Source organism: Lutjanus erythropterus, chromosome 20 (genome assembly GCF_056507025.1).
Source record: "Lutjanus erythropterus isolate fLutEry1 chromosome 20, fLutEry1.hap2, whole genome shotgun sequence".
NCBI classification, from domain to species: domain Eukaryota; kingdom Metazoa; phylum Chordata; class Actinopteri; order Lutjaniformes; family Lutjanidae; genus Lutjanus; species Lutjanus erythropterus.
The window spans coordinates 22933090-22958151 of NC_139336.1; the positions used below are offsets into that span (position 1 = coordinate 22933090).

At 37.9% G+C, this 25062-nt stretch overlaps 2 protein-coding genes across 2 annotated transcripts; both read right to left on the bottom strand.

Annotated features, from left to right (window-relative positions):
* Nucleotides 1-1140: 1140 nt before the first annotated feature.
* dck (deoxycytidine kinase) lies at nucleotides 1141-7935 on the bottom strand. The gene is made up of 7 exons (XM_084746337.1): nucleotides 7761-7935; nucleotides 7349-7464; nucleotides 4594-4787; nucleotides 3759-3906; nucleotides 2736-2851; nucleotides 2300-2399; nucleotides 1141-1414 (listed from the first exon to the last, which is right to left on the bottom strand). The coding sequence occupies exons 1-7, from the start codon at nucleotides 7873-7875 to the stop codon at nucleotides 1388-1390; spliced, it is 816 nt and encodes a 271-aa protein (XP_084602463.1). The 5' UTR covers nucleotides 7876-7935; the 3' UTR covers nucleotides 1141-1387.
* A 3679-nt stretch (nucleotides 7936-11614) lies between these two features.
* LOC146308521 (MOB kinase activator 1B) lies at nucleotides 11615-25062 on the bottom strand. Its single transcript, XM_084745904.1, has 6 exons — nucleotides 24758-25062; nucleotides 22142-22308; nucleotides 18210-18303; nucleotides 16814-16947; nucleotides 13209-13372; nucleotides 11615-12792 (listed from the first exon to the last, which is right to left on the bottom strand). Exons 1-6 carry the CDS (start codon nucleotides 24769-24771, stop codon nucleotides 12715-12717), a joined length of 651 nt encoding a protein of 216 aa, XP_084602030.1. The 5' UTR covers nucleotides 24772-25062; the 3' UTR covers nucleotides 11615-12714.

Genomic DNA, 25062 nt, shown 5'->3' on the forward strand with positions numbered 1-25062 from the left:
TTGGTTTCGTTTGGTAGCTGTACCCTTGTGATCAATACAGATTTACCACAAAAATAGATTTAAAAGTTAGACTGAAGTTAAATCCAACTTTATAAGAGTAACATCAAGTAGCATTGACTTAATAATTCAGTTAAATTTTAAGACCTTGACAAAAATATTTTAGGCATTTTAAGGCCAAAAGCGGATTATTGAATTTCAAACTTTTTAACGACTTACAGAAACTATTTGTAACTGAGAGAGGAGGACCAGTTGTGACATGAAGGATTTATAACTGGATATCTGCTTTTATTCAACTTTTTTTTTTCCAATTTCCTCTAGTGGTGGAAAGTATTCAGATCCTTTACTTAAATGAAAGTATTAAACTTTGAAAGTACACCACTACTAGTTAAAGTCCTGCATTCAAAATAAAATTAGTAAGTGAAATATAAGTGAAAGTGTGTGATAAAGCCCAACAGCCCATACTTGTCGATACTGGTATTTGCATATACAGCACCAGTCAAAAGTTTGGACACACTTCTCATTCAGTGTTTTTTCTTTATTTCTATTATGTTTGTACATTGTAGTTTAATACTGGAGACATAAACACTATGAAATATGGAATTATGTGGTAAGAAATCATGTGTTTTATATTTCAGATTCTTAAAAAGCAAAATGACTCACACACAGTCTTCTGCAAAGACTGCAAGTGTAGAAAACTCTGTGAGTCTTTTTGCGTTTTGTTGTTGAGCAATGACCTTCCTCTACACACCTGTCTATCTATATGTGTGTGCGTGTTTGGATTCATATTGCTCCTGCATTAGTGTGTATGTGGGAGGCAGAAAAAAAGAAAATTATTTGAAAGAAATTCATTTAATCCTTCAGTTTATCACAAACATTCAAATTCAAAAGTACCAAATTTGGAATAAAAAGTAGTTTTACTGGACAAAATCTGCAATCTGAAAGTCTGTAGTGGGATAAAAAAAAAAAAACTACAATATTTCCCTCTGACAAAAAGTGGAATAAAAGTATGAAGTTGCATGAAATGGAAATACTCAAGTAGTACTTAAGTAAATGAACTTAGTAACTTTCCACCACTGCTTTCTTCTCAGGACTCATTTTTAAAGCAGCCGTGGTACATAACAGACATCAAGACACTCCAAATGATTTCAAGTATTTCAAGTTTATTGTCATTTGTTTACGGACCACTCGACATGAATTCTCATTTGCACACAAAATATAAATACACAACAGCAAACAGTAATAAAAGTTTTTAAAACTCTACAGGCCAGATAATTTTTGATTATACAGAAAAGGAATCGTCATTGTTGAGGCATTAGAGCATGTTAAAAACATAATACCGCATCCCCTTCTTCCTCCTGTGAGCACCGATTATATTTGACAGTGATTTTCACAACGTGCTCAGGAACTCTTTCACCTGGAAAAAGAACCACAACACACAAGCTGTTAGCAAACACTAACACCATGACAGTCATTTATTTTATCTGTTTCGGTCCAACTTCTATCCTGGATGACACCAACTGAAAAACAAGTTGGGTTTATGTAATATGTGCAAAGCATCGTGGGCGGAACTGCATCCATTTCCTGGGAATGAAATCTCTTAACAAAGCTCCTGTATTTACCATCAACATTAAACTGCAACACAAGCAGCTCCTCAGGCCTCATTTCCATGAGGTGAAACCAGGGTGTGTGTGCGCCATTATCTCAGAGGTGACACTCAGCAGTTCATACGCCCCCCACTCCGAAAAAACACATTTTAAATACTTGATTTCAGCCTGTTTTTTCTTAAATAGCAAAGTATAGAAATGTTTTAAAGGTTCAACAGTGTGTTTGTGCAAAAAAAAGTCAGCTGCAACAGATGAGATTTCATATTTTTATTAGTAATCAAGTCAAATTCTTCACTTTAGCCCTTTATTCAAATTGGCCTTATTGCAAAAATCCCAGTGTTAAAGTACTTTTTGTCAATTATTCAGTCCTACATAAAGTGCAATGATTAGACAATTGAAAGAATATTAATTACCAACTATTTTGAAAATTGATTGCTTCATTTTTAAAGCAAAAATGTCAAACATTTACTGGTTCCGGTTTCTTAAATGTGAAGATTTGCCACTTTTCTTTGTCATTTATAACAGTAAATGAAGAGTCTTTGCACAAAAGAAAAAAAAGCCATTTTAAGATGTAACTTTGTGCTCTGGGAAATAGTGATGACATTTTTTATATTGTGAAAATAATTGTCAGATTAATCAATTTGTTTCAGTCCAGGTCCTAAAAGTCTAATTTTCCATCCATCACCATCACTCACCTTCTCAATCATGTCAGCACTCTTGGTTTTGTTCCCCTTAAAGTCTTCATTCACATCTATGGTTAAGACGGGCACATCACTGAGATACTCAAACTCCATGCTGTGGACCAGAGGGGACACACGGTTAATGATGCTTAACAAGCCACATCCAGGAAACAACAGCTTTTTTCATGTTGCTCAAGTTTTTTTCCCCCCTCAAAGCGACGGAGGTCTCATCTTTTTAAGCTTTATTCGTTTCATAAACGCGTCACTGTGACAGATGCAGATCACATGCACCCAAAACTGTTTTAACCTCTTCCTTGTCCTCAGGTTGTTGCATTAATGGGGGCTTTGTCTGACGGCCACGCTCAGTCAGATAACTAACACTCCTTTCTTCTGTAATACAAACACATCTGTTGTCCAAATCGAACTGACACAAAGGTCTGTGTGTGCTCACGTCATGGTCTTGTGCTGCAGCCAGCTCTCGTGTTTGAAGTGGAGTTTCTCCAGATACTCCAGAGGGATGTCCTGCTCTTCTTCTCTGCCTCTCAGGTGCAACCGCTCTAAACATCTCTACACACAACAACAACAACAACAACAACAACAACAACAACAACAAATGATTAACATCTTTGTTAAGTCTCATTTAATTTTTTTTTTTCTTATGGTCAATTGGCATTGAATAACAGTGGTGGAAAGAGTACTGAAAATCTGTACTCAAGTACAAGTACTATTACATTGCTAAAATATTACTCAGTTACAAGTAAAAGTACTGGGGTTAGAAAAATACTCAAGTAAAAGTACGAAGTATTCATCAAAAAAAACTACTCAGAGTATTAGTTACTTTTATCCGATGATGTTACCATCACCTCTCCAGACTAAAGCTCTAAATTTTGTGTTTTGCTTTATCAATAGTTAAAATACTAACAATCAATTAATCATTAATGACTGATTTGATACAAAACAAGTATTCTTTTTTTTTTTTTTTCCCTCTCATTTCAAGTTTTTATTTCCTTAGTCACCAAATGTCTCCAGCAGACAAAATAAAGCTAGATGAGGTGCAGTTACTGCCAAAACTATTGATTAAAAATCCATGAATACATTTTTAACTGGTTAAATTCTTAATGAAAAATCAATTAAAGATCAGTCATGAACATACTTTGTTTTGTTTTGTTTTACATGTCCTGGTTTTCATTGGCTTTTTTGCTATCAAATCACTTTATTGGCTACAAAAAATGCTGATAAAAGGTCTGGATATTAATTCAAATTGCACTCAGTACTCGATTTTAAAAGTAACTAAGTAGGTTACATGGCATAATGAATACTTAAGCACAAGTAAAAGTACAGACTTGAGAATCTACTCATAAAGGTACAAGTACCCCAAAGAACTACTTAATTACAATAATTTGAGTATCCGTAATTAATTACTTCCACCCCTGTTGAATAATAATGTAGTAAATGAGGTGAAGGAGACTGGGACCTCTGGTGAAGCTCTGAGGTAGATGATACCGTCCAGCTCGATGTTCTTGCCAAACTGGTTGTGCAGCCAGCCGTGCCAGTCCTGGTACACAGACCACTCTGTCTCATTCAGACACTCGCTCTCGTACAGGTTGGCTGCAAAGATGTACCTGAGACACGGGAGGGGAATTCATCAACAAACACTTTCAGCTTTAATTTTTTTTTTTTTTTTTAATACAGGATGATATCACTATTTTGGCTCCGTTGGCCTCTTCACATGACTGCTGTCATCTTTTAAAACATTCTGACACATTTAGTTCTGACTGCATTCAAAAACATTACAGTTCAGCCTACTTTGAAGTCTTGGATGCTGCAGCATCCTTGAATGCATCTTGTTTTTCCTGACTAATGAAATTTTGCATATAAAATAGCAGATAATAGATCATAAATAGATAGATAAAAAGATATATAGAATTATATAAATAAAAAAAATGTGTGTTGCTGCAACAAGATGCACTATTTGTGAGAAAAAGAACAGAGGAGCCACACAGCAGTAACACAAATAACCTCTTCAAACATTGTACAGAGGCTGAATAAAAATAAGATATTTATTCATTTTTTATATCACTTTTATTAGAGGTCTAATATTTCTGTAAAATAGACTTTTTTTTACACTTACTAGCAAACAGTTTATTTTTTTAATTTGACTAACATTTGCTTTTGTTTCTTATTAATGGCCGGTATGTGTCATGTAATTTTCTAATCCCTATGAGTATTGCTAAATTCATGACAAAAAGTATCTGCATCATTTATTTTTCATATATATATATATATATATTTTTGACATTTGTTAATACCTGTCACTATAGATGGAGCGTTCGAAGAACTGCACAGGATTCTCAGCCTCTCGGAGCTTCCCATTGGCCGACCTGATCTGAGCTCGTACCCGGCTGATGCAGGCGTAGCTCTGGAAGGTGTAGGCCCACCGCTCTGGTTTCTCGTACATCATCTGCAACACGTTGCCTCCACTCCTCTGAGACGTGGTCAGCTCCTACGACATAATGGATAAAACTGTATAAAGTCAACTGACTCTGCAGTGGGATCAATAATCTATACATCAAGTGTGCAAGTGTACAGTTGAAGTATTTATAGATTCACCACATTAGTAAAATCTGGTGGTCATTTTTAATTTGCAGTGGCTATGGTTTAGGAACAGTATGTCAAACTCGTAGCTGACATTATAATCATTTTTATCTTAACTGACATGTTAAATGCAAGTGAAGATTTTTATAATTGATTACATTTATTTTGAAAAATGTAAGAAAAAGATTTTTAATCCATTTCCACACAAGGTAAATTAATTCAAATTGTTTATATTATTCAGCCAACCACAACCCCTAGGCTTGAGATATGCTTATATTGACAGTTTTCTTTTTTAACCACCCATTTGTGCATTAATTTCTGAGGACCATCACTCTAAGCAGATGCAGGACACATGAGAAAGCCATGATGCATATGGATCCATATGCAAGTGCGTAGTTATGAGCAAGAATCTCTCTGGCCTAAATTTATTTCTATTGTATAAATCCTCACATTGAAGAAGTTGCAACCAGATGTTTGGAATTTTTGTTGTAGAAATTACTGAACAGTTAAAAATTTAAAGTGTTGCCGATCTTTTTTTCTTTTCAATCTACAAATTGTTGCAGCCTTAAACTCCTTATGTCATTTCAGTCATATCTTCTTACCTATAGTGCATTTTTTTTCCTCTATGAATGCAGCAGTGAGATAATTTACATTTTTATCTTGAGCTTGAGATGATAAAACAACAATATCCAAGACCAAAGATCGAGGCACTCAGTCAATATAAAAAGGCAAACTTACACATTCATTTTTCCAAATATCCTTCAGTTCCGTGTGATGAGCTCCATAAGTGAATCTGTTGAACTGTTATCTGCGCCACGATCACCAGAGGGCGCATGACTGCAGCAGGGAGCCTCATTAGAGGACTCAACAGTTGTACATACTGAGAATACTCCCCTGCTATCACTTTACACTGTACTACAGTGTGTAATGCTGCAATATACAGTATCATTTTGCAGAGTTTATAAATGCACTGACAGAGCAGCTATGTGATTTTGGCTCTAACTTTACACTGTAAATAATATACATATTTCTATTTGTGTACTGCAAATTCATGATGGTCATTTTGACTCATCCCCAATATATATGGCTGCACAGTTAAGGCAAGTATTATTGAAATATGACAAAGTGCAATATCCAAATCACAGAGGAAGAAACATGACAGTGATGTGCAGATCTACAAATGTTCTCTACCAGATAAAACAAAACATCTTGTTTGGTATTGACCCAAACAAATGTCAAGTCATCATTAATCGTTTTTCATAATTCCTACTAGTCGTAAATCATATGACAGTCCTAATATCTGTCAAAATAATCTATGAATCTTATGTCATTTATGAAGAAAATGCCAAAATTCTGATTCCAGCTCCTCAAATGTAAATACCTGCTTTGGTTTTAATTACAGTAAACTACATATATCTGTGTTTTGGGACAAAGAATAATATGCATCCTTCTATTTGCACTCTGCAAAGTTTCTATGGACATCTTTCCCTGTTTTCTAATACTTTAAACACCAAATAATAAAATTGAGGAAATTTACCAACAGATCAGTCAGTAATGAAAATAACTGACAGTTCCAGTCTGCTAAAAAAAAACCCAATGATTTATCCCCAATTTTGAGACTATGCATGTGTAACACAAGAGAATCTGCTTTGAAGTGAAATGTACAGTACAGTACTAGCTCAAATAAATAAAGGGAGTACCTCAATCTTTCCTACATATAATAATAATAACATGTAAAGACTAGCTGATCAAAAAAATGAATCCCAAACTATTCGTTTCAGTCATTTCTTTTTTTAAGTGCAGATGAACATTTGCTGGTTCCAGATTTTTAAATGTGAGGATTTGCTGCTTTTCTTTATTATTGATGACAGTAAATTTGGAGTCTTTGGGTTTTGGACTGTTGCTTGGGCAAAAGTAGTAATTTGATGATGTTACTCTGGGCTTTATGAAATTGTGATGAACATTTTTCACAACTTTCTGACATTTTAAAGACTAAATTTTTGATTGCTGATTAAGTGATGGTAAAAATAATCAGTTGCAGCCCTGACACATATATATGGGCATGCTGAACCAGTGGAAATGAGCCTGAGGGCGAGGAGGGAGGTTAGAGAGGTTTGCCCCCCCAGTGATGGCATGTTCATCTGTCCAGAGCGGGACCATCTGTTGCTCTGGGTGTGTGGTGACCAGTGACCAGTGCAGATATATGGACAGATGGCAGCTGCACTCTAAATACAGATGAACACTCTCCCAGTTATCTTAGCATGTTGAATGAGTGTGCAGAGGATTGGAGGATCTTGTTCCTCTGAAGCACCAAAGTACACAAAGAGATTTAGGATTTATTGACTAGGATGCAGTTGATAAACATCGTTTTGCCTCCTTGAGCTGACGCAGCATTTCAATGCATTTTTGTGTCTGTAAAAGGATAAATTAGGACCATTATTTGAAATTGCATGAACTGTATGCGAGTACCTCAAATTCACTGCCTTTTGTTTGCACATTGCACCACCTGGCGATGGGCTCTGGTACAACCTCCCAGTCCCCGCTTTCCTGCTCCAAAAGGCGGACAAACGTGGATTTACCCGCCGCTGAACACAAAGGATGCAAGAGAGGCAAGTTCAGTCACATCCAATAAAACATCTAGAAAACACCGTGCAGGTATATCAGCTATTAGCCAGTAGTTTCGACAATGGAGGCAGTAACAGAAGTTTGGCAATTGGCGGCAAGATTTTAATGCAAAGATTATCGATCATTTAAAAGCAATCGCCGTCTGAAATCACAATCAAAACATAGAAAACTCTCACATGCACCACCTGCCAATCACATTAGCTTGTGGTTAAGGTTTTAAGGTTGTTCGTTGGTGAAGTATGAGCTCTCCACTCACCAATATTTCCCTCGATTGATATCCGCTTTATCCTTTTCTCCATCGAGTCGTTCAGGGACTCGTTCATGGACTTGTCCAGTGGATCAGGACAGGGCCTCTTCGGAATAGAAGGCATATTTTAAAGCCAATAAATATAAGTGCTTCTTGTTAATCAGAGCTGGTGCTGCTGCAGCTGCTGCTTGTTGTTGTTTAAAGTTTGGCGGTAACAGACGTCAGGAAGAAGCGGTTTGCACAGATGTGTTTCCGCCCCGGAAGCAGCTGCAGTCAGGGTTGCCAGGTTTGCGTTTTTTTCCGCGGAACTTGGCGACGCTATTTGTGTGTACCTTAAAATTGAAGGCAAAACGAGAGAAAACAACAACAACCAAAAAAAAACTAGCACACGGAGCCGAAACAAGTCACACGCTTGCCCACATAAACAAACACAAACACGATGCTCTCCTCGGCTGATTTTGTCACACAGACCTGGCAACCCCGGCTGCAGCTGCTCCTCCAGGAGAAAGAAGTATTTAAAACTCCACAACAAGTGAAAGTATGTCAGTTTTGGCAGCAACATGTTTCAACACTCAAAGTTTGCCTTATACTTATGTTATGTATTAATGTGTAAGCCAGGTGTGTCACACTCATTTTAGTTAATGGATCACATACAGCTCAATTTGATCTCAAGTGGGCCAGACCAGTAAAACCCACTGAATAAAATAATAACCAGTATATAACAAAACTTGCAAATCCCCCTCCTCTTCATTACATGTGCATTACAATATACAGATCACAGTGCGTCTACAAATGCACAAACTATATATTTTACAACAAAAAGTTGTTTTTTAACTTCTTTATGATTCAAACAACTTGTCAAGAACTAGAAATTCTTTTAATTTAGACATTTCCACTCCTGCAAAGTAATTCTGGCACCACCAAAATGGAAAACATGGAAGCTACTGAGGGAGACGGTGAAATTATCTCCTGCCTTACAAACCATGTGCAAATCAATACTTTTGGCAGTTTCTTAGCAACAGGGTTCAACCAATTTTGTTTTCAGATAGAAGTCAGATACAGATTATTTTGCACCGAAGCTTCACATTTACAATATTTTCAGATATGACCACAATAAGTTTTTATTACTGTATACTGAATTTATGACTGCTTTAGCATTTTTTGCACTTTGCAAAGTCATACATTGGCCTGGATTGGACCCTTTGACACCCCTGATTTAACTTATAACAAAGTAAAAGTAGTACCTAATACTCTACCACAAATACAAGTACTGCATCGACAATGTTGTTTAGGTAAAAGTACTGTCAACAGCTGGTTGAACAGGATCTAATTTGTTCTGTTTTATATATTTTGAGGCAGGTCAATCTGTAACAGCGCATCATATTTTCTGAACTAATTCTATATTTTGTTAAAACAAATTATACCCATTAAGTAAATGTAGTGAAGTAAAAGTACATTTCCTTGAAATGTGGCAAAGGAGCAGTGTAAAGTAGCCTAAAATGGAAATGCAATAATGAAGTACAACCACTTCATAATTATTGATTCTCTTCTTAAAATAAAGTAAATGTACTTAGTTACTTCCAACAACTAATGCTTCAGACCAAACAAACAACTGATTCAAAGAGTCAAGACCACCTTTATTTGCCTTGTAAACAGCATAAATCAATTCAGTAGCATTGAAAACCCCCACCAAGCCATTATTTACAAACATTTCATCAATTATTACAGTCGAGGAGGAAAAACTGTAGGCAATAGGCTATGTTATGGGCATTTCATAAGGATGAGATGCTTTCAGGATGACTGATTCTCTATTACATTTTCAGATATCTGGTGAGCAGTAACATTCATAATAGCTAGCTAAGGAAGTGGAAAAAAGATACTCAACGATTAAAACAAACAAATATTTTAATATCCAAATAAGGGGAAGGGGGGAAGCAGCCTCTAAAAAGACTCAATGCATTCTTCAAACCAAAAGCTACCACTCCATGCTCGCTGAAAATTATTTTTAAGACAGGTCTAACCCTCAGTATTTACATGTGTGCATTGAAGTATTACACTTCTCGGACAAAGAAGATATATAAAATGTTCATGTCACTGTTTTTGAAACCAAACCTGAAAGAGAGGCAACTCTATTTCTATCATACACCAGAATTTAAGCACTATAAAGTAAAATTAACATTGGATAAAGTATGAATGAGCCAATAACCCTTTTAGTGTTTCGTGTCAATCATTGCATAGTAAACTACACTTTGAGATTGGGGAAGGGTTCATGCATCTGCTGTTTGAAGCACAGCGACAAACAAGTCAGACCATACAAAAAAAACATAAGAAAATCTCACATGTGCCTTATCACTAGCCAATTGCAGCGGAGGTTAAGCAATTCAACATTCATTTGGGGAAATAAGAGGGAGGAAACAAACTATATGATCAGTCACATGACACAGCTTCTCACAAAGCACAGTCTATGCAGAAGAAACATTCAGGCGAGAGAGAGGTCAGGAAAATTGTTCAAAGTGCTTTATGGCTCGGGAGATAAACAAGGGATGATGCAGCGTTAATCCAATTCAAAATGCTTGTATTTTTAGACAGCGGAGGTTCTGACTTTAAACACAGGTCTCTACTTCTATTTGCAAACAATTATATACAATTTAAAGGGATATTTTGGCTTATTTGCAGTGGGGTTGTATGAGGTACATATCCATAGTCAGTGTATAACCTATAGTGGATGGCGGTCAGCATGCACCTAGTTTGGGGAAGCAGCAGGACTATCATGTAGATGGCTAAGCTAAGACAGCCACCAAAAATAAAAAAAAGAAAAGAATTAACCTCACAGAACACAGGAGTTGCTTGTTTACGTCTTTGGGGATCAGTTAGTTTGTCTGTGTTATTGTGTGACACCTGTGTTTCACAAGGTTAGACAATACCACAAACAAGCTAACCGATCAACAGCAACTTCCATGTTCTGACTGTTTTCACCAAATGAGTCTGGTGTGTTTGGAGAGAGCAATATTTGACCTACGGCAGTTTCCTGTTAGAAAAGGCTGTCTGAAAAAAGCAATATTGGTATAGATATTTTCATCACTTAAACTTGACTGTCATTTTGTTACTGACCCTGTCCACAGAATTATGTACCGATACCACTACCTTGACTTCAATGTCGATTCCTGAACAATACTTTTTTCAATACAAATTTTACTGAATCCATTCCAACAGAAACAGAATCAGATTACACATTATAGTACAATTAATCACTTCACAGGAAGCTGTTTTTACTCTGCACACTGTACTTGACCTGGATAACTGGACTAAAATGAAGAAACTAGTGTAATATCTGCACAGTATAAAGCTAAGTACAAAAGATAAATAACTGTCAAAAGGAACATTAATAAGAAACAGTAGTTTACCAAATCCAATTACCTTCTCTGTCTTAAAGAGCAGCTAGCTCAAAGTCTGACAGTCAACGTCATGTGTATTCCTCTACTTTTACCTGTTGGTCTTTAACAACACCATGTTAGCTGTCAGAAACGCTCTCTCCCTCAGCTCCAAGTTATCGATCCCCTACAGTGGCCTGCAGACGATGCGTGGGGGTGTGGTGCGTCGAGCTAACAGGTTAGCTGCACTGGCTAGCTATCAAGCAGGACTTAGTCTACAACATGGAATGTCACACAGCAAATCACCAGCATTAGATCTTGACACATGCATGCTGCATGCATATTTGCTCCCTGACACTGATGAAAATTACTCTGGTGTTCGGTTGGTGCCATAAAAGTTTGTTACCCAGCTCTAGTCCTCCTCTCTGCTTCTCCAAAGTGGGGGCATGTCGTTAGCCCTCTACTGTAGTCAGTACATTCACTATTGAGTACCTCATACAACCCCTCTTCAAATAATCCCTCTAAGGTTTTAGATCCCTTGGAGACTTTTCCTAAAACTGTGTTTCTACTTACGTTTTTTTTGGGGGGTGGGGGACTAGTACATAGGAACATGTCACTAGAAAATGCTAAAAGTTCAGTTAATTTTCAGTCCCTGCTACAACATAACAATATTCTAACCTCACTTCTATGTCCTTCAACACATTCATTTATCATAACCTGCACAGAACACGTAATTTGTTAAAGAGACTTTCTAACTAACTGAGGATAAGTTTGGTGAGCAGGATAGTTTCAAAGAGAAAAATTAGGTTCGAACCATGTTACGGCACAAATAGAAAAAGGGATGTAAGAGGGAATTAAGAAGCACTAAAACTTAAAGGGAAGGGGGGTTGGAAAATTTAATGTTTTGTCAATCAAGTTAGTGGTATATGGCCGTTATCATCTTACAGTCCTCACTGTTGATATAGGGCAATTATGAGCCATGCTAGGCACTTAGGGTTCTTTTGTATTGACAGATGTGGGCTATTACAGCAGTAGACCGCAACCTAGATCCTTCTATGTAGATTAATGAATAAAATAACTAGCTACTGCCGTTAAACTGGCTTAAAGGCTGGCTTAAATTCTCGCCGTGACACCAACAAAGCCCTCCTATTATGATACAGCAACTTTGCTTCCCTGCGGGTGAGTTAGAAATGGGAATCTAGTAAGAGCATGGGAACGCCTCCTGTCCTGTTGCCATAAATCAAAGTGAAATAACCCAAAAAAAAAAATCTGTGCAGTGTCATAGAAAACTAATGAACATATGTCTATATTCTCCTAAATGTCAGCCCTGACTCAATACTGGGGATCTTTCCATACAGCTAAAAACCATCTTCTCCAATATGTTAATCTGTGGTTTGTTCAATTAAGTGTGTAATCCCTGATTGCATTAGTCCTGGTGCCTTTAAACCTATCAAGACCCTTCCTTCTTCCTGGCCTTATTAAAAACATTTCCCCAAATGGAAATATAGTATATACTGCATACATACAGCCAGGGTGGGGTGGGTATCTGTGCAAAAACTAGAAGACCAATAAAATAAGGATTACATTGCTGTTTATCTATCCTTGGTTGTCAGTTTTTCGATCAGCTCCTGAAGTGGGACCAGCTCTTTCCTGTCGATGAGGTTGAACTCCTGAACGAGACAAAGGAAAAGGAGAAAATATCAGATTATCCACTGGAGGAGGGCTGTGTGATATGGACAAAATTTTCTATTACAATATGGGTAACAATAACAATATATATCACGATATAGGTAGTAGTCATGGGCCACCACAAATTGATTTTCCAACGCATTTCTCTCAGTCATTTCTAGAAGGGAACCCTTGATTTCCAAAACTCTTCTGGGATTTCACAGCTCTGGGGTTCCCTTCTAGACACAACTCTCTCTGAGTCAAGAAAAACAATCAAGGGAAATATCTAACGATAGACATTTTTCTCTATATTTGTATATTGTCATTAAATATATCATCATATCAAACAGTTGTTAATATATGTATAACTTAAGTGAAAAACTCACAGAAGTCAACAACAGGGCCAGAGAATATTTACCTGAACAAAAAAGATGAAGTGTTTGAACGATGTGTTGAGGTGGGCCTCCTCTTGCAGCTGCATGACAGAGTCAAAGTGCTGGTGGTAGATGTGAGCGTAGACTCTGAACAGGCGCTTCAGGATGGTCTTCGCCACTGACATAAAGTTTCGCTTAAAGGGGACACCTTGGGAACAAAACAAATTCTCATAAAACATACATATAATACAGACAGTAACTGTGTTTCCATCCAAATGTGTGGCAAATTTTATAGCAACAGTTCTCAGCTTCCCAACTAGCAGAGGCTTGTGCCGTTTAGTGTGGAGCCATAATAGAGTTGTATGGCAGCCAGCCCAAATAGGAGAAGCCAATACCCGTGCCAAATTTCCAAGTAAATCGGCAAAAGAAAATGCAAATGAATGCTTGTTTCCATCCGCTGCTGTTATGCGATTATTAGGAGTTGGGTCATCAAGATTAACAGTTGGTGGTGCCAATTCTTGAGCTAAAAAAACCCCACTATACCAGCCATTCGCTGCTGGGTCTCATCTAGTGGGCTGCAAAGGCAGTGGTAATGCCAAATGGTTACACTAAAAATATTTTAATTTGCAAAGCTAGTTAAATGTGCTCAAGAAGTCACATAAAATAAAAACGTCAAATTAAAATGCACAATTTCAACGACCAGTTACATCTGAAAACCACCACATTAATCACAACACATCATCAGGTAGAGACAAATGTGTTTTGTGACTGTAGCTAGCTAATGTTCCCTCTGGCACAGTAACACGAAATGGATTTAGTTTTTAAAACACAAAAGTGATGTGGGAGACAATCCTGCAGCAGTAAAATCTCAAAAGTGTGTGGTGAGGAAATATGACACTGAATACATTAAATTTGGATTCATAACAAAGGGGCAGTGATGCTGACCCAAAAGCACGTGTTGAATGTGGTAAATCCAGTCAAATGAAATTGCTCCTTTTCTTGCTATGTTATGTTTTTACCCTCATTAATTTCAGAAGGTGGTCCTCAGATTTTTTTTAATGATCAGAAATGGGACTAAGTAACACTACGCTGAAAAGCCCTGGATTTACAACATTAAGGACACAAGATGATGTAATTAAGAGCGGCTGTCAAACCTTAAACCATGAAAAACAGTGAAGAAAACACAATTGAAATATGGCATGTCTGTTCAGAGATCTGTGCAGAGTGAAAATGGAGCAATGAGGAGACTGAAACGGCTGATCAGTCATGTGAGTTAAATGAAAAACTTCAGAAAAAGTGCTCCCACCACATTATGTGCATTAAGTCTTTTTTGAAAAATGCAAAAAGCACCTCAAGTAAGCATAAAAACCTGTTTTTTCTTGCAGAACTTAGGAAGTTGAGTTGAATTTTGGTCATCAACTTTTTCTGCTGCAATCCTTCAACATTTGCATAAAAATATGTTGGTTTCTTATTTTCAGGTGATTACACACTAATGGAAACAAACCTTTAAATATTATAGTCCATTTCTGCCATATTCTGTCAATAGTTTATCTTAAATCTCACACACTGGACCTTTAAATACAAGAATGCACTGGGAGGACTGACAGACACATAAAAAGTTCACTCATAATCTTTTTTTTTCCTTTTTATCTCTCCATTGCCACGGTTAATCTCAATAAGCCCCAAAAGCTCAGAGGAATGAAGGCAGATGCAGCTACAGCATGTTCTCTGGATTGCAAATGTCTTCCCAGGCAGGTCAGAGCACGATTTATACCAAGTGCAAACAATCATGACAGCAGCACAGAACGTGTCGAGGGTTCATCTGTAGGTGGAAAATTCTAATGGCATTACAACAGCACAGCTCTCTACATGTCCTCAGATGTGTTGTGCGGTTCTCTTATGATTCGGTGAACATTTGGGGAGTACAGAAGACTGGTGGAGAGCTTCTTCCTACCGTGAACAGGGAGATACAGTACATACAGTACAAGTCAACATCAATTATTCAAAATGAGGGGGTGACAGACAGGACAAGGAGTTCTAGATTAAAGCCACAACACAAGGCTGGACATGCACATGGCACACTCTTCTAAATACTTTGTTTATTTGGATAAGAAACCCAGGAATCTTAACCATTTATATGTTAGGGGATAGTGCTTTTTGGTGCATGTTTTGCTGAAGATGGTGAGATGCTTTAAGGTCCCCCAATACAAAATGAACATCTATTTCCTCAAAATTACTATTCTTTTTTTATAGCTGATCAATCTGTTTGTTTTGTTGTATTATTATTAATCAATTAGTCATTGCTGTTACTTGCTTCTCTAACATCAACACTATAACTGCTGTGTCTTCCCTTGAAATTTCCATTCCGGGCTGGAATGACTGTTAGTGTCCGTCTGTTTCACGTTAATTAGAGTTCAAATTAAATCAGTGTGTTTGTTTATCGTCGGAAGAAATCATTAATAATCTTTTATAAGGAGTAGATGTTTATAATGGTTAAAGTGATGTTACTGGAGTCTGGCAGGCAATGAGGCAGTCACTGAACTCCAGCTCTGGAGTGTATATTTTCAGAGCAGTGGGTTTTTGTTTCCAGGATAACAGGCTTAACTGTACATTGACAGACAACTGGTGGTTATAAACAGCTGATGAACTTACAGTGTAGGACTCCTCCTTGCTTGTTATTGTCAATATATAATGCTGCACTCATCTTGCGATCCTGCAGCGCTCCTGCGGCCCTGCCTGAGCTTCCCCAAGTCAGGGGATGAGGGGGTGCGGGTAACAACTTGCTTCAGCCATAGACGGTATATTAAATAGTACTTCAACCTATATAATATACTGTCTAGGTCTTTGGCCTGCAGTAGTCATTTTTGGACTTGCAATCATTCCATATTGCTTCCTTAATATGTTTTTGTAAAGTATCACTTCCTCTAAGGACACAAATGCAATGTTAGTCAATTCACTCAGCCCTAATTCGATCACTCCAGGTGAGCACCTTTAGTCATTGGCTCCCTCCATGCAGATGTACTGAGGGGTAGATGAGACATTTATTTGGGCTGGCTGCCATCCAACTCTATTAAGGCTCCACCCTAAACAGCACAAGCCCCTGCTAGTTGGGAAGCTGAGAACTGTGCTGGTATGTATGTTAATTCTAACTCTCTATTTTGTTAACCAGAGAAAATACACCTGGATGCATCTGTGAAATGTGACTGAATTTGTAACTAAGCAAACAGACAATATTTCCATCTGCTGACACCTCAGATGATCTCCCCAGTGATCTATCCACTTGTGTAATGTCTCTCTCCTTACAAATTTCTTTTTTTTCCACATCACACAGCTTCAACCTTAATTGCATGGTGAAAATGAAGCCTCTAAGTCCCCTTTATCTAGTGCAATTTGCATTTTATTAGTTTTAACATCCACTCATTTTGCATGGCAGTTGAATTTCGCCGAAAACACAAAAGGTGTTTGCTTTTTAGTGATAAGACTTCTGTGGGCTGCAGAGCCCTTTTTCTCCATCATTAGACATCTAATCACTGCACAATCAGCAGGTGTATGAAAGAGCTGAGCACTAACAGAAACCATAGAAACACATCAAACCCACACACAGAAAAGACGGCTTTGACAGGACAGAGAAAAAAGACACAAAGCGTACCAATCTTTGAAGGGAAAAGCGTCTCATCATCAAGCTGGTCTTGCACCCAGGTCATGAGGTAATCGATATACTTGGGAGCAGAGCATTTGATCGGCTTCTTGATGTTGGTTCCATCAGCCCAGTGGTACTCATACCTACAGGAAATACAGATGAAAAACATTTTATTTTGAAAATATTATGGATTCCATCTCAGTCAGACAACAGATGTGCACACTGAGTGATAGCTCCCAGCAAATGTAATTTAACAGAGCAGTGTTTCGATTTAACAGAGATCCTGGTCAGGCACTGCCCATCTAAATTCATACTCATTCACCACTGACATAATTTAATGTACAACAAAGCAAATTTCTGGTTTCATATTCAGTGCCTGTGCTCTCACATGAACCCTTTCAACCCTACAGAGGTTTGGTTTTCCCTCTAAATTTTAGTGGCTAGTCTTCAGTCTCCGTAGATTAGCTCTGAATGTCAAATCCAAAAAAAGAAAAGACTCTGAGGAAAAGAGAAAATTTAATACTTGCAGCCAAAAATGGCTCTTTTGAGAGTAAAGGCTGCAGACCCCTGGACTAAGCGGTCTAAAACAGAGTAGAACAAGGGCCTCCCAGGGGGAGGCTCAGTGAAAGGAAGTGAAAGGGAGTCATCAAAGGGAGATCACAGAGTATCTTAAATGTGTGTAATTTGGTTAAAGAGATAGTCCAGAGATAGAGTAGTTTGAGGGAATTTTACCGTTTTTCCCACTTTGCCAGAGTCAGAAACAAATAAATTACTTTAGACAGACCTTTTTTTATGTATTTGGTGTAGCCTGAAGTTATGTCTTGTTATGCATATGTACTAGGCTATATCGAGTTGATTACTGAGTGTCTATGAGATCAATTTAATTGAGAATGTAATTATGATCCCAAAGACATGCAGGAAACTGAATGAGACTAAGCAACCCCTGAGTTGCTGTTTTTGTCAAAGGAGTCTGACAGTTCTGAAGACAACATAGATGGACTTCTTCAGTTTCAAGATAAAGCAGGAAAAATATTCTAAATATAATGTACACTTGAGCTGGCATTGATTTTTTTTTTAGGTGGCCACAATGTGTTCTGCAGCTAAGCGTGTCCACACCAATAGATTAGCTTAGCTTCCATACTGGTACTCCTGTCTGCCTCTCCAAACTGGGGGTGTGCCAGCCACCATTTACTGTGGGTAATACACTGAATATGAATAAGTACCTCAGATAACCCCACTTTAAAAAGCTTGAACGATCCCTTTAATTAAATTTAAATTGCCAGATTTCATGCTACTTGATCCAAATTATTTTGTCCCACTGACATCACCCACACCTCACATCCTGCTGAGTTTCAACATGCCAAGATGAGCGTTGAGGGTTGGTTTTATGAGACTACAAACTTACTTGGGACCAGCAGACATGACTGGACAGCTTTCCTCTGTGCAAAAATCTGTGATGGTGCCATACAGCATGTTGATCTGGTTGAAGAAATCCACAGCTGAAAGAAAAAAGCAAAGAGAACATATTTAAATGAACCATACACAAGACCAAATACTGTGTGTGCCAGCAAAAATAGCTGGCATCAAGTTTCCCCAGCACAGCCCCTTCACCCGCCCCACTTCACTGTTCAGTCCAAACTGTAGACCAGGGCACACTCTAGTTATCTGCAACAAATTGTGTTATCGCTCATTCCCAGGGGCACACAGCCAACTCTGGCTTCCCATCAGTTGGAGAGATCCATTTAAAGCACTGGCAGTGTTAGTGTTGGTGTTCTATTTGCTAAATCTCACAGAAGAAAAAGTCATATTGAACAGCTGATGTGGCATATGTGTTGTGTTAGGTCCCGTTTAAGGAGCTCCCTTTTAAGTTTGATTAAGTTTATTCAGTCTCCAATAAAGATGTCTTTGTCCAAAATTCAGTTAAACGCTCAATAATAACTTAAAGTTTGCCTCAAGACACATTTAAAAGCCTGTAAAAATGTTCTGCTATGATTAATATTTTGTTAAAAAAAGGCTTAAAAGGTTTAACTCTCTCTTCCTCTGGCCTCGTGTCTCATCACAACTGCTGCTTGCGCTATGTTGACTGGCTTGATGGCTAGTGTTAGCATTAGTGGAAACGCCGGAGAGATGCAGCCGTACATGTTTGAGCTTTAGTCAGACCGAGACTCAGATGAAATGTCTGTCGTGTACCAAACTGGTGACTGGCAGATGTATCTGAATGATAAGTATAGTTATATTTTATTTGTGATGTTATTTGTTAGCTTTTTAGGTTGCAACTGGCAGTGGCTGACAAAGCTAATGCTAACTCCTGCTCTCTGTACTGACAAGTCTGCTCTACGTCGGAGGTTTCGGGCTTCTTTGCCTGCATTTGCATATTAGGCAGCGTTTGGCTTTTGAATTTATTATATACCAAATCTAGATTGGGCTGTTTGAATCTCAGATTTTTGGGAAGTGCACAGACATGTCCCTCTTGAGTAGAGGAATATGAAAACACCTCTTCACTGACAAACTTTACTTGGATACAAGCAGTATAGTTAAGGCCAGACATTTTTTTTTGGACATAAACATAAGAAAAACACATTTTGAGTGGAGGGGATCTTTAAAAAATGACATATTCTGGAGCTAAATGCCCTTGTTTAAGTTAGATGTAATGCTTGCAGAAAACCCCAACTAATCTTTCTTATTAAACTGTTTCCTGTCTTGCTAAGTCAGTAAGCAAAATGTCAGATGATTCAGAAAAATTACACATAATTACTGGTTGGGGGACATAAATAAACCAGGATCGTCGCCTCTGCCTTGCTCTCAGCTGGTCGACACATTGCCATGACAGGTGTCAAAGTCATCACCACCATGACAGATTTTCATAGAGTCCAGACTGACAGAGGTGTATGCAAAGAGACAGCTGAGCTACAGAACATCAGAGATGCACTTTTCAAGCACTTTGAAAGTAACTAAACCAGAAATTTCCAGACTCTCAAAGCTGTTATCATCACTTCCAAATTGTTCCTAATTGCCTTATTCCCACAACAATTAATGTATATTATCACTTTTTTTAAAAACTTACCAGCTGTTTGTATTTGCTTTAATTAGGTTGAAAACCAAGCAGTGTGCAGTTTTTCCCCTACAATACAAGCCTGGTGGGCTACCAGGCCAATGGGAACCTCACCATGGCGATTTTTTTAATGCCAAATAGAGTAAACACTGTTGACACCAGTCCAACTGAAACTGAAACAGTCGAAAAAATAAGGCTGAACATTGAAATCTGGCTGGGACCCAGCATGGCCACATACAGCCTGTGGCTGCACCACGCTACCCATGCTAAGTTCCAATTTGATGATCTCACATCATTTTAAAACAACTGGAAATGTCTTTATCTTAAGATTTATTCATGGTTAATTTTATCTCCAAGCAAAGGAAAGCAAAGTTTAGCAGTGACCACTGTCTTTATGATGTGCTTATGTTTTGCAAAAGTAACACAGCTAATTTTTATGCAATAGATGCACGTTATTAAGTCATCCTCCCCTTGTGGCTACTTTGTTTGAACTATTGAATATACAGAGGGAGCAAACTTTTGAATGCAAATTGGCTTTAAACTGCTGGCCAACTGCTGTGGCATCCCATGTGCCTCATATTTTAAGGGTTTTTTTTTCAGTGCATACCCCTAGGCCTGAAAAAAAAAAAAAAAACGATTTAAGCTTATTCCCAACACTGAAAAACATGACAGTTGAAATTTAGCATTTTTTTTTTCTTTCAATAGTTTGTACAAACCCCAAATGAAATGCTAGAATTGCTCACTCACTAACCACCACTGGCCATCTGGTGGTTAAGATCTGTGCAATATAACCTTTCCAGTTTGATACTGGCTGGGCATGATCCTCTCTCTCATTCTAGTGTCATGATCCATACAAGCAAAACACCAAAAAAAGAATCTAAAAAAATGAAGTGACCTGCTTCTCGTGAATAGAGATCATGAGGAAAGTCATAAACTTGGTGATGGGAGAAGTTATTCTAACTTCCCTTTATTGTGCAAGTCAAAACAGCTCACGCAGTACTGACTAACAACCATATATTTCTAGCAACCTTTCATGAAACTGGAGGGTACAAGCACTTAAACGATGACATACCAAGTCATCTCTCAACAAAGCTAGAAAATGCCTGAACATGTTGAGTTAACAGAGTAGATAATAGCAGATGAATACAGTCAATCTTATTTGGTTTCTTGTGCTCCAACAGGATTCCTCAAGGCATCAAAAACCTATGAAGAACCATGAAATGCAGGCAAACCAAATCAAGAGACTCAACTGAAAGCAACAGTCAAATCAAATCAAAGAAAAACTAATTTATTGATGCTTTCACTCCCTTTCTTTGTGTTCTTAATAACACCGGTGTAAAAACTGGTCAAATCTTAATCACTTTATGTCTAACTGTAGGAAAAGGACTTAAGCGAAAAATTTAATTCAACTGCTTGCTTGCCGAGACACTGAACATCTCAAACCCCAAAGGCACTCTGACGCAAGAAGAAATTAAACTTCTACCGACCAGACCATTTGTCTCAATTTGGAGGAGAGTAAACAAGGTTCTCAGAGAGTACAGACAATAAAGTCTATTTAACATTCACAGTGGTTTTTCCAGCATGAATGCACGTGGTCTTTAGAGGCTATGCCAAGATCTTACACCCTGATAGTTCACCCTCAACTGATTCTTGATGTGGACTAATTGAGATTTCAGGAACAGAGCTACTGAGAAGCATGAAAACATTAAGACTAAGAGAAGAATGACAGATATAAAAATAAAAAGGCATGTGAAGGCACAATCACTCTACCAGGAATCTGAACCTTCAAACCCCAATTCTAAAAAAGTCAGAACATTGTAAAAACATGAATAAAGACAGAACACAATGATTTGGTGAATCTTGCCCCATTCATGCTTGTGAATGGCTGAATCTTTCGAGGATGCCCCTTTCATACCCACTCATGATACTATCATCTGTTGCAATTAGCCTTTTAACCTGTGGGATGATCCAAACAGCTGTTTTTTGAGCATTGCACAGTTTTCACAATCCTTTGTTGCCCCTGTCCTAACATTTCTGAAACCTGTCGCAGGCATGAAACTCAGAATGAGTATAGCTCTATTTACAAAACACAATCATGTTTATCAGTTTGAACATTAAATATCTTGTGTTTGTACTGTATTCAATTGAATACAAGTTGAAAAGGATTTTAAAATCATTGCATTGTGATGTATTTAAGTTTTACACAATGTCCCAAGTATTCTGGAATTAAGGCTTGTAAGAAGGTGTCTCAAGAAAGGGGAGAAAAAGGTCAGACTGGTGCTTACTGTTGACTGCGACCCATTCATTTAAGTCTTCACCCTCGGGCAACATGACTGCCATGCGCAGGTTTCCACTTCCTAGCGTAGCCTCCGCATGTTTCAACAGCTCGTACTGATGAGAACCCTCTGGGATATTCTTCCTGGGCTTGAACGTCCTGGCTGAACGGGCTCCACTGTGAGTCACATTTCAAAGAGGAAGACAAACAGCGTGATAAATAAGATGGTAGACAGATATGGTGACAAACCATGAGTTCACGGTGCCCTGTAGGTAGGCGAGGGACTTCAGCTAACAAGGAGTCAGGACCGTTTTTTAAAAACAAGCTGACAAAAGCACTGAGGTCTCTTTGACTTGATAGGTTTGGCATAACCAGAGTGGAGGACCAGAACAGTATGTCTCTCTGTGTGCATAATGAGGCCATTTGGAGAGGTACTGTATTCAATCCCTCACTGCCCCATTAAACAAGAATTTTTGAGAGTCATCACAACATGGTAGGTCACACACTCAAACAGTTTTTCATTTCATCAGAGCACTAACATCTACTAAAACCAATCTACATCAAAATCACCATTCTATATCTTATTTTATATGCAGGCGGTAATTCTCTTCTTGTGACAGAACAATGGTTGAATGAAAGGTCATTAAAGGAACCGCTGACGCTCACCTTGGTGTGAGTTGCTGAAATGTCGGCTGTTAGGGCTGGGTATCCGTACTCAATACCTTTAAGGTAGCCAATAACCGCAAGCATTGTTCAATTTAACATTTTTATATTTTAATGATTATGATTTGTCCACCACCACAGCAGCCACAAGTGGTGTGGTGAAGTCGGCCACAGTGTAATTGATGGAGTTGGAAGTTCAGCTTGCCAAGATTTCACCGCAATGTTTGAAAGTATGGCTCTACTAAATGCTCGTGACATCTGATAGAAAAAGGCTAAATGCATAAAATGCTGGAGAAGTGCTTCAGGAACGCACATGGTGGATATTGAATGAAGTAAAAAGTACGGATGCTGGTGCTGGAACTTGTAATTTTTAACGATACCCAGCCCTAGATGTCTGCCTTCTCTTGAATATATATTTATATAATAATATATATAAAAGATGCATTCGAAAAAACTAAACAGCAATGTCTCTTTCCAGAAATCATCACGCAGTTGGGCAAGATAATCCACAAACCTCGTTCTGTGGCAGACATGTTTAAGGCTGATATCTTCAAAACTTTGCAACTCACACCAAAACAGTACAAGGATAAATAGCGCTACAGGCTCAAGGAACGATTTACATATTTTTTCACTTTGGGGTGAACTGTCCCCTTAAAGTTAAACATTGTCCATGGCCTCTCCTTCAGCTGAAATGTACATTTCATCAACTTAGCATTAAACAATTAGGAATTAGATTTAGAGGGAATATGTCAGAAGTTTGCATCACTTTTATATGTTCAAAATTGAGTAAAAATAAAACAAATTCTGACTGTCAAGCTTACTACTGATGGAGGTCCAAGGTTGGCAGTCTGGAATAATCCGAGGCACTGTGATTGTGAATATAAACATCTTTTATTAACTCAACTATAGTCTACTATTATACCATTATTCGACACCAGCTATTTTGATAATTGATTAATCTGTTTGAGGTATTTCTGAAGAAAAATGTTTCAATGCTCTCATTTAAGCTTCTTAAATATGAATATTTTATTCCTCTATGACAGTAAATGGAACATTTTTGGTTTGTGAACAAAACAAGACATTTGAGGACGTCCTCTTGGCCTTTGGGAAAGACTGATTGACATTTTACATCATTTCCTGACATTTTATAGAACAAACAACTGATCGATTAATCGAGATAATAATCTACAGGTTAATCAGCAATTATCCTTAGTTGCAGCCCTACACACGAATATTTGTTAAATTACTAAAATTACTTTTTTTGTCCAAGTGCAGCACTACCTAAATTGTCTTCATTACTGGTTCAAACCCGAGTGTCATAAGTACCCAAACTTAAAGTAAAACGTATTAACTTATTAAACCTAAGAAATGTTTCCCTGAGGCTGAGTGTTGGCTTTTTAAATTTGACCTCTCTTCTTCCATTTGCCTAAAATCAAACTCACATTGGTGCAGAGGGTGCATTTAATGTCCTCCCTCTGATTTCATTCACCAGCTGCCTTTTTTATAGTAAGTAGGCAGCTAAATACCTGCGACACAATCGTGTTCCCGTGTTTTTGGTTATTGGAGATTAATGAGTGCGTTCTGTCAAAAAATAGGCTGGATTAGCTCATAGCAACAAAGTGCTCACACCAGAAAATATCCAAGCCAGACTGTGCACCCCTCTCAGGTAAAATTAGCTATAGTTTTACTTCAGTTTTATATGAGATTTTGAGGCCGAACATAATACTTGTTACTCTTAAACTACAAATAATCTACTATCGATGCCGATGTTAATGCTCATGAAAATATGTAGAAAGCAACACGAGTCGCATCAAGCAGTCGGAGGTGACTCCAGGAAGTAGTCTTATCCCGTGTTGTGCTATGGCTAGCCAGCTAGCCGTGTAACGCTAACACCACTGATATTTTCCGAATCGTAAGGTAACTTACAAGGTAAGAATAACATTCATGATATAAATATACTCACAATAAAAAGCTCATGTTTCCTCAAACTGCAGATAATAACTCCTCTTGGCGAATAGCTAACAAGCTGAGTAGAGGCAGACCGAAAGGATTGTTTGTTCAAACTCTGTTCCTCTCACGTCCTCTGGTTCCTCTTGGGCTTCCTTAAAAGGTCCTTGTGAAAAAATTAAAGTACGTATCACTGTAGTATAAATAAATAAATGTTAGTGTGAAAGAAAATATAATAATTCTACAGACGGACTGGTCCACTGGATGCTGCTCTGTACGCTGAGAGGCAGCAGCGTACTGAATGTAGTGCTAACTTCTTCA

What these genes read in the sequence shown, in the direction of transcription:
- dck (XM_084746337.1), bottom strand. Translation starts at nt 7,875, where the DNA reads ATGCCTTCTATTCCGAAGAGGCCCTGTCCTGATCCACTGGACAAGTCC. An exon ending in ATCAATCGAGGGAAATATTG is followed by an intron (nt 7,465 to 7,760) that starts GTGAGTGGAGAG and finishes CTTTGTGTTCAG; the next exon opens with CGGCGGGTAAATCCACGTTT. An exon ending in GTGCTGACATGATTGAGAAG is followed by an intron (nt 1,415 to 2,299) that starts GTGAGTGATGGT and finishes TTCTTTTTCCAG; the next exon opens with GTGAAAGAGTTCCTGAGCAC.
- LOC146308521 (XM_084745904.1), bottom strand. An exon ending in GTCATGTCTGCTGGTCCCAA is followed by an intron (nt 16,948 to 18,209) that starts GTAAGTTTGTAG and finishes TATTTCCTGTAG; the next exon opens with GTATGAGTACCACTGGGCTG. An exon ending in ACTTCATCTTTTTTGTTCAG is followed by an intron (nt 12,793 to 13,208) that starts GTAAATATTCTC and finishes TGTCTCGTTCAG; the next exon opens with GAGTTCAACCTCATCGACAG.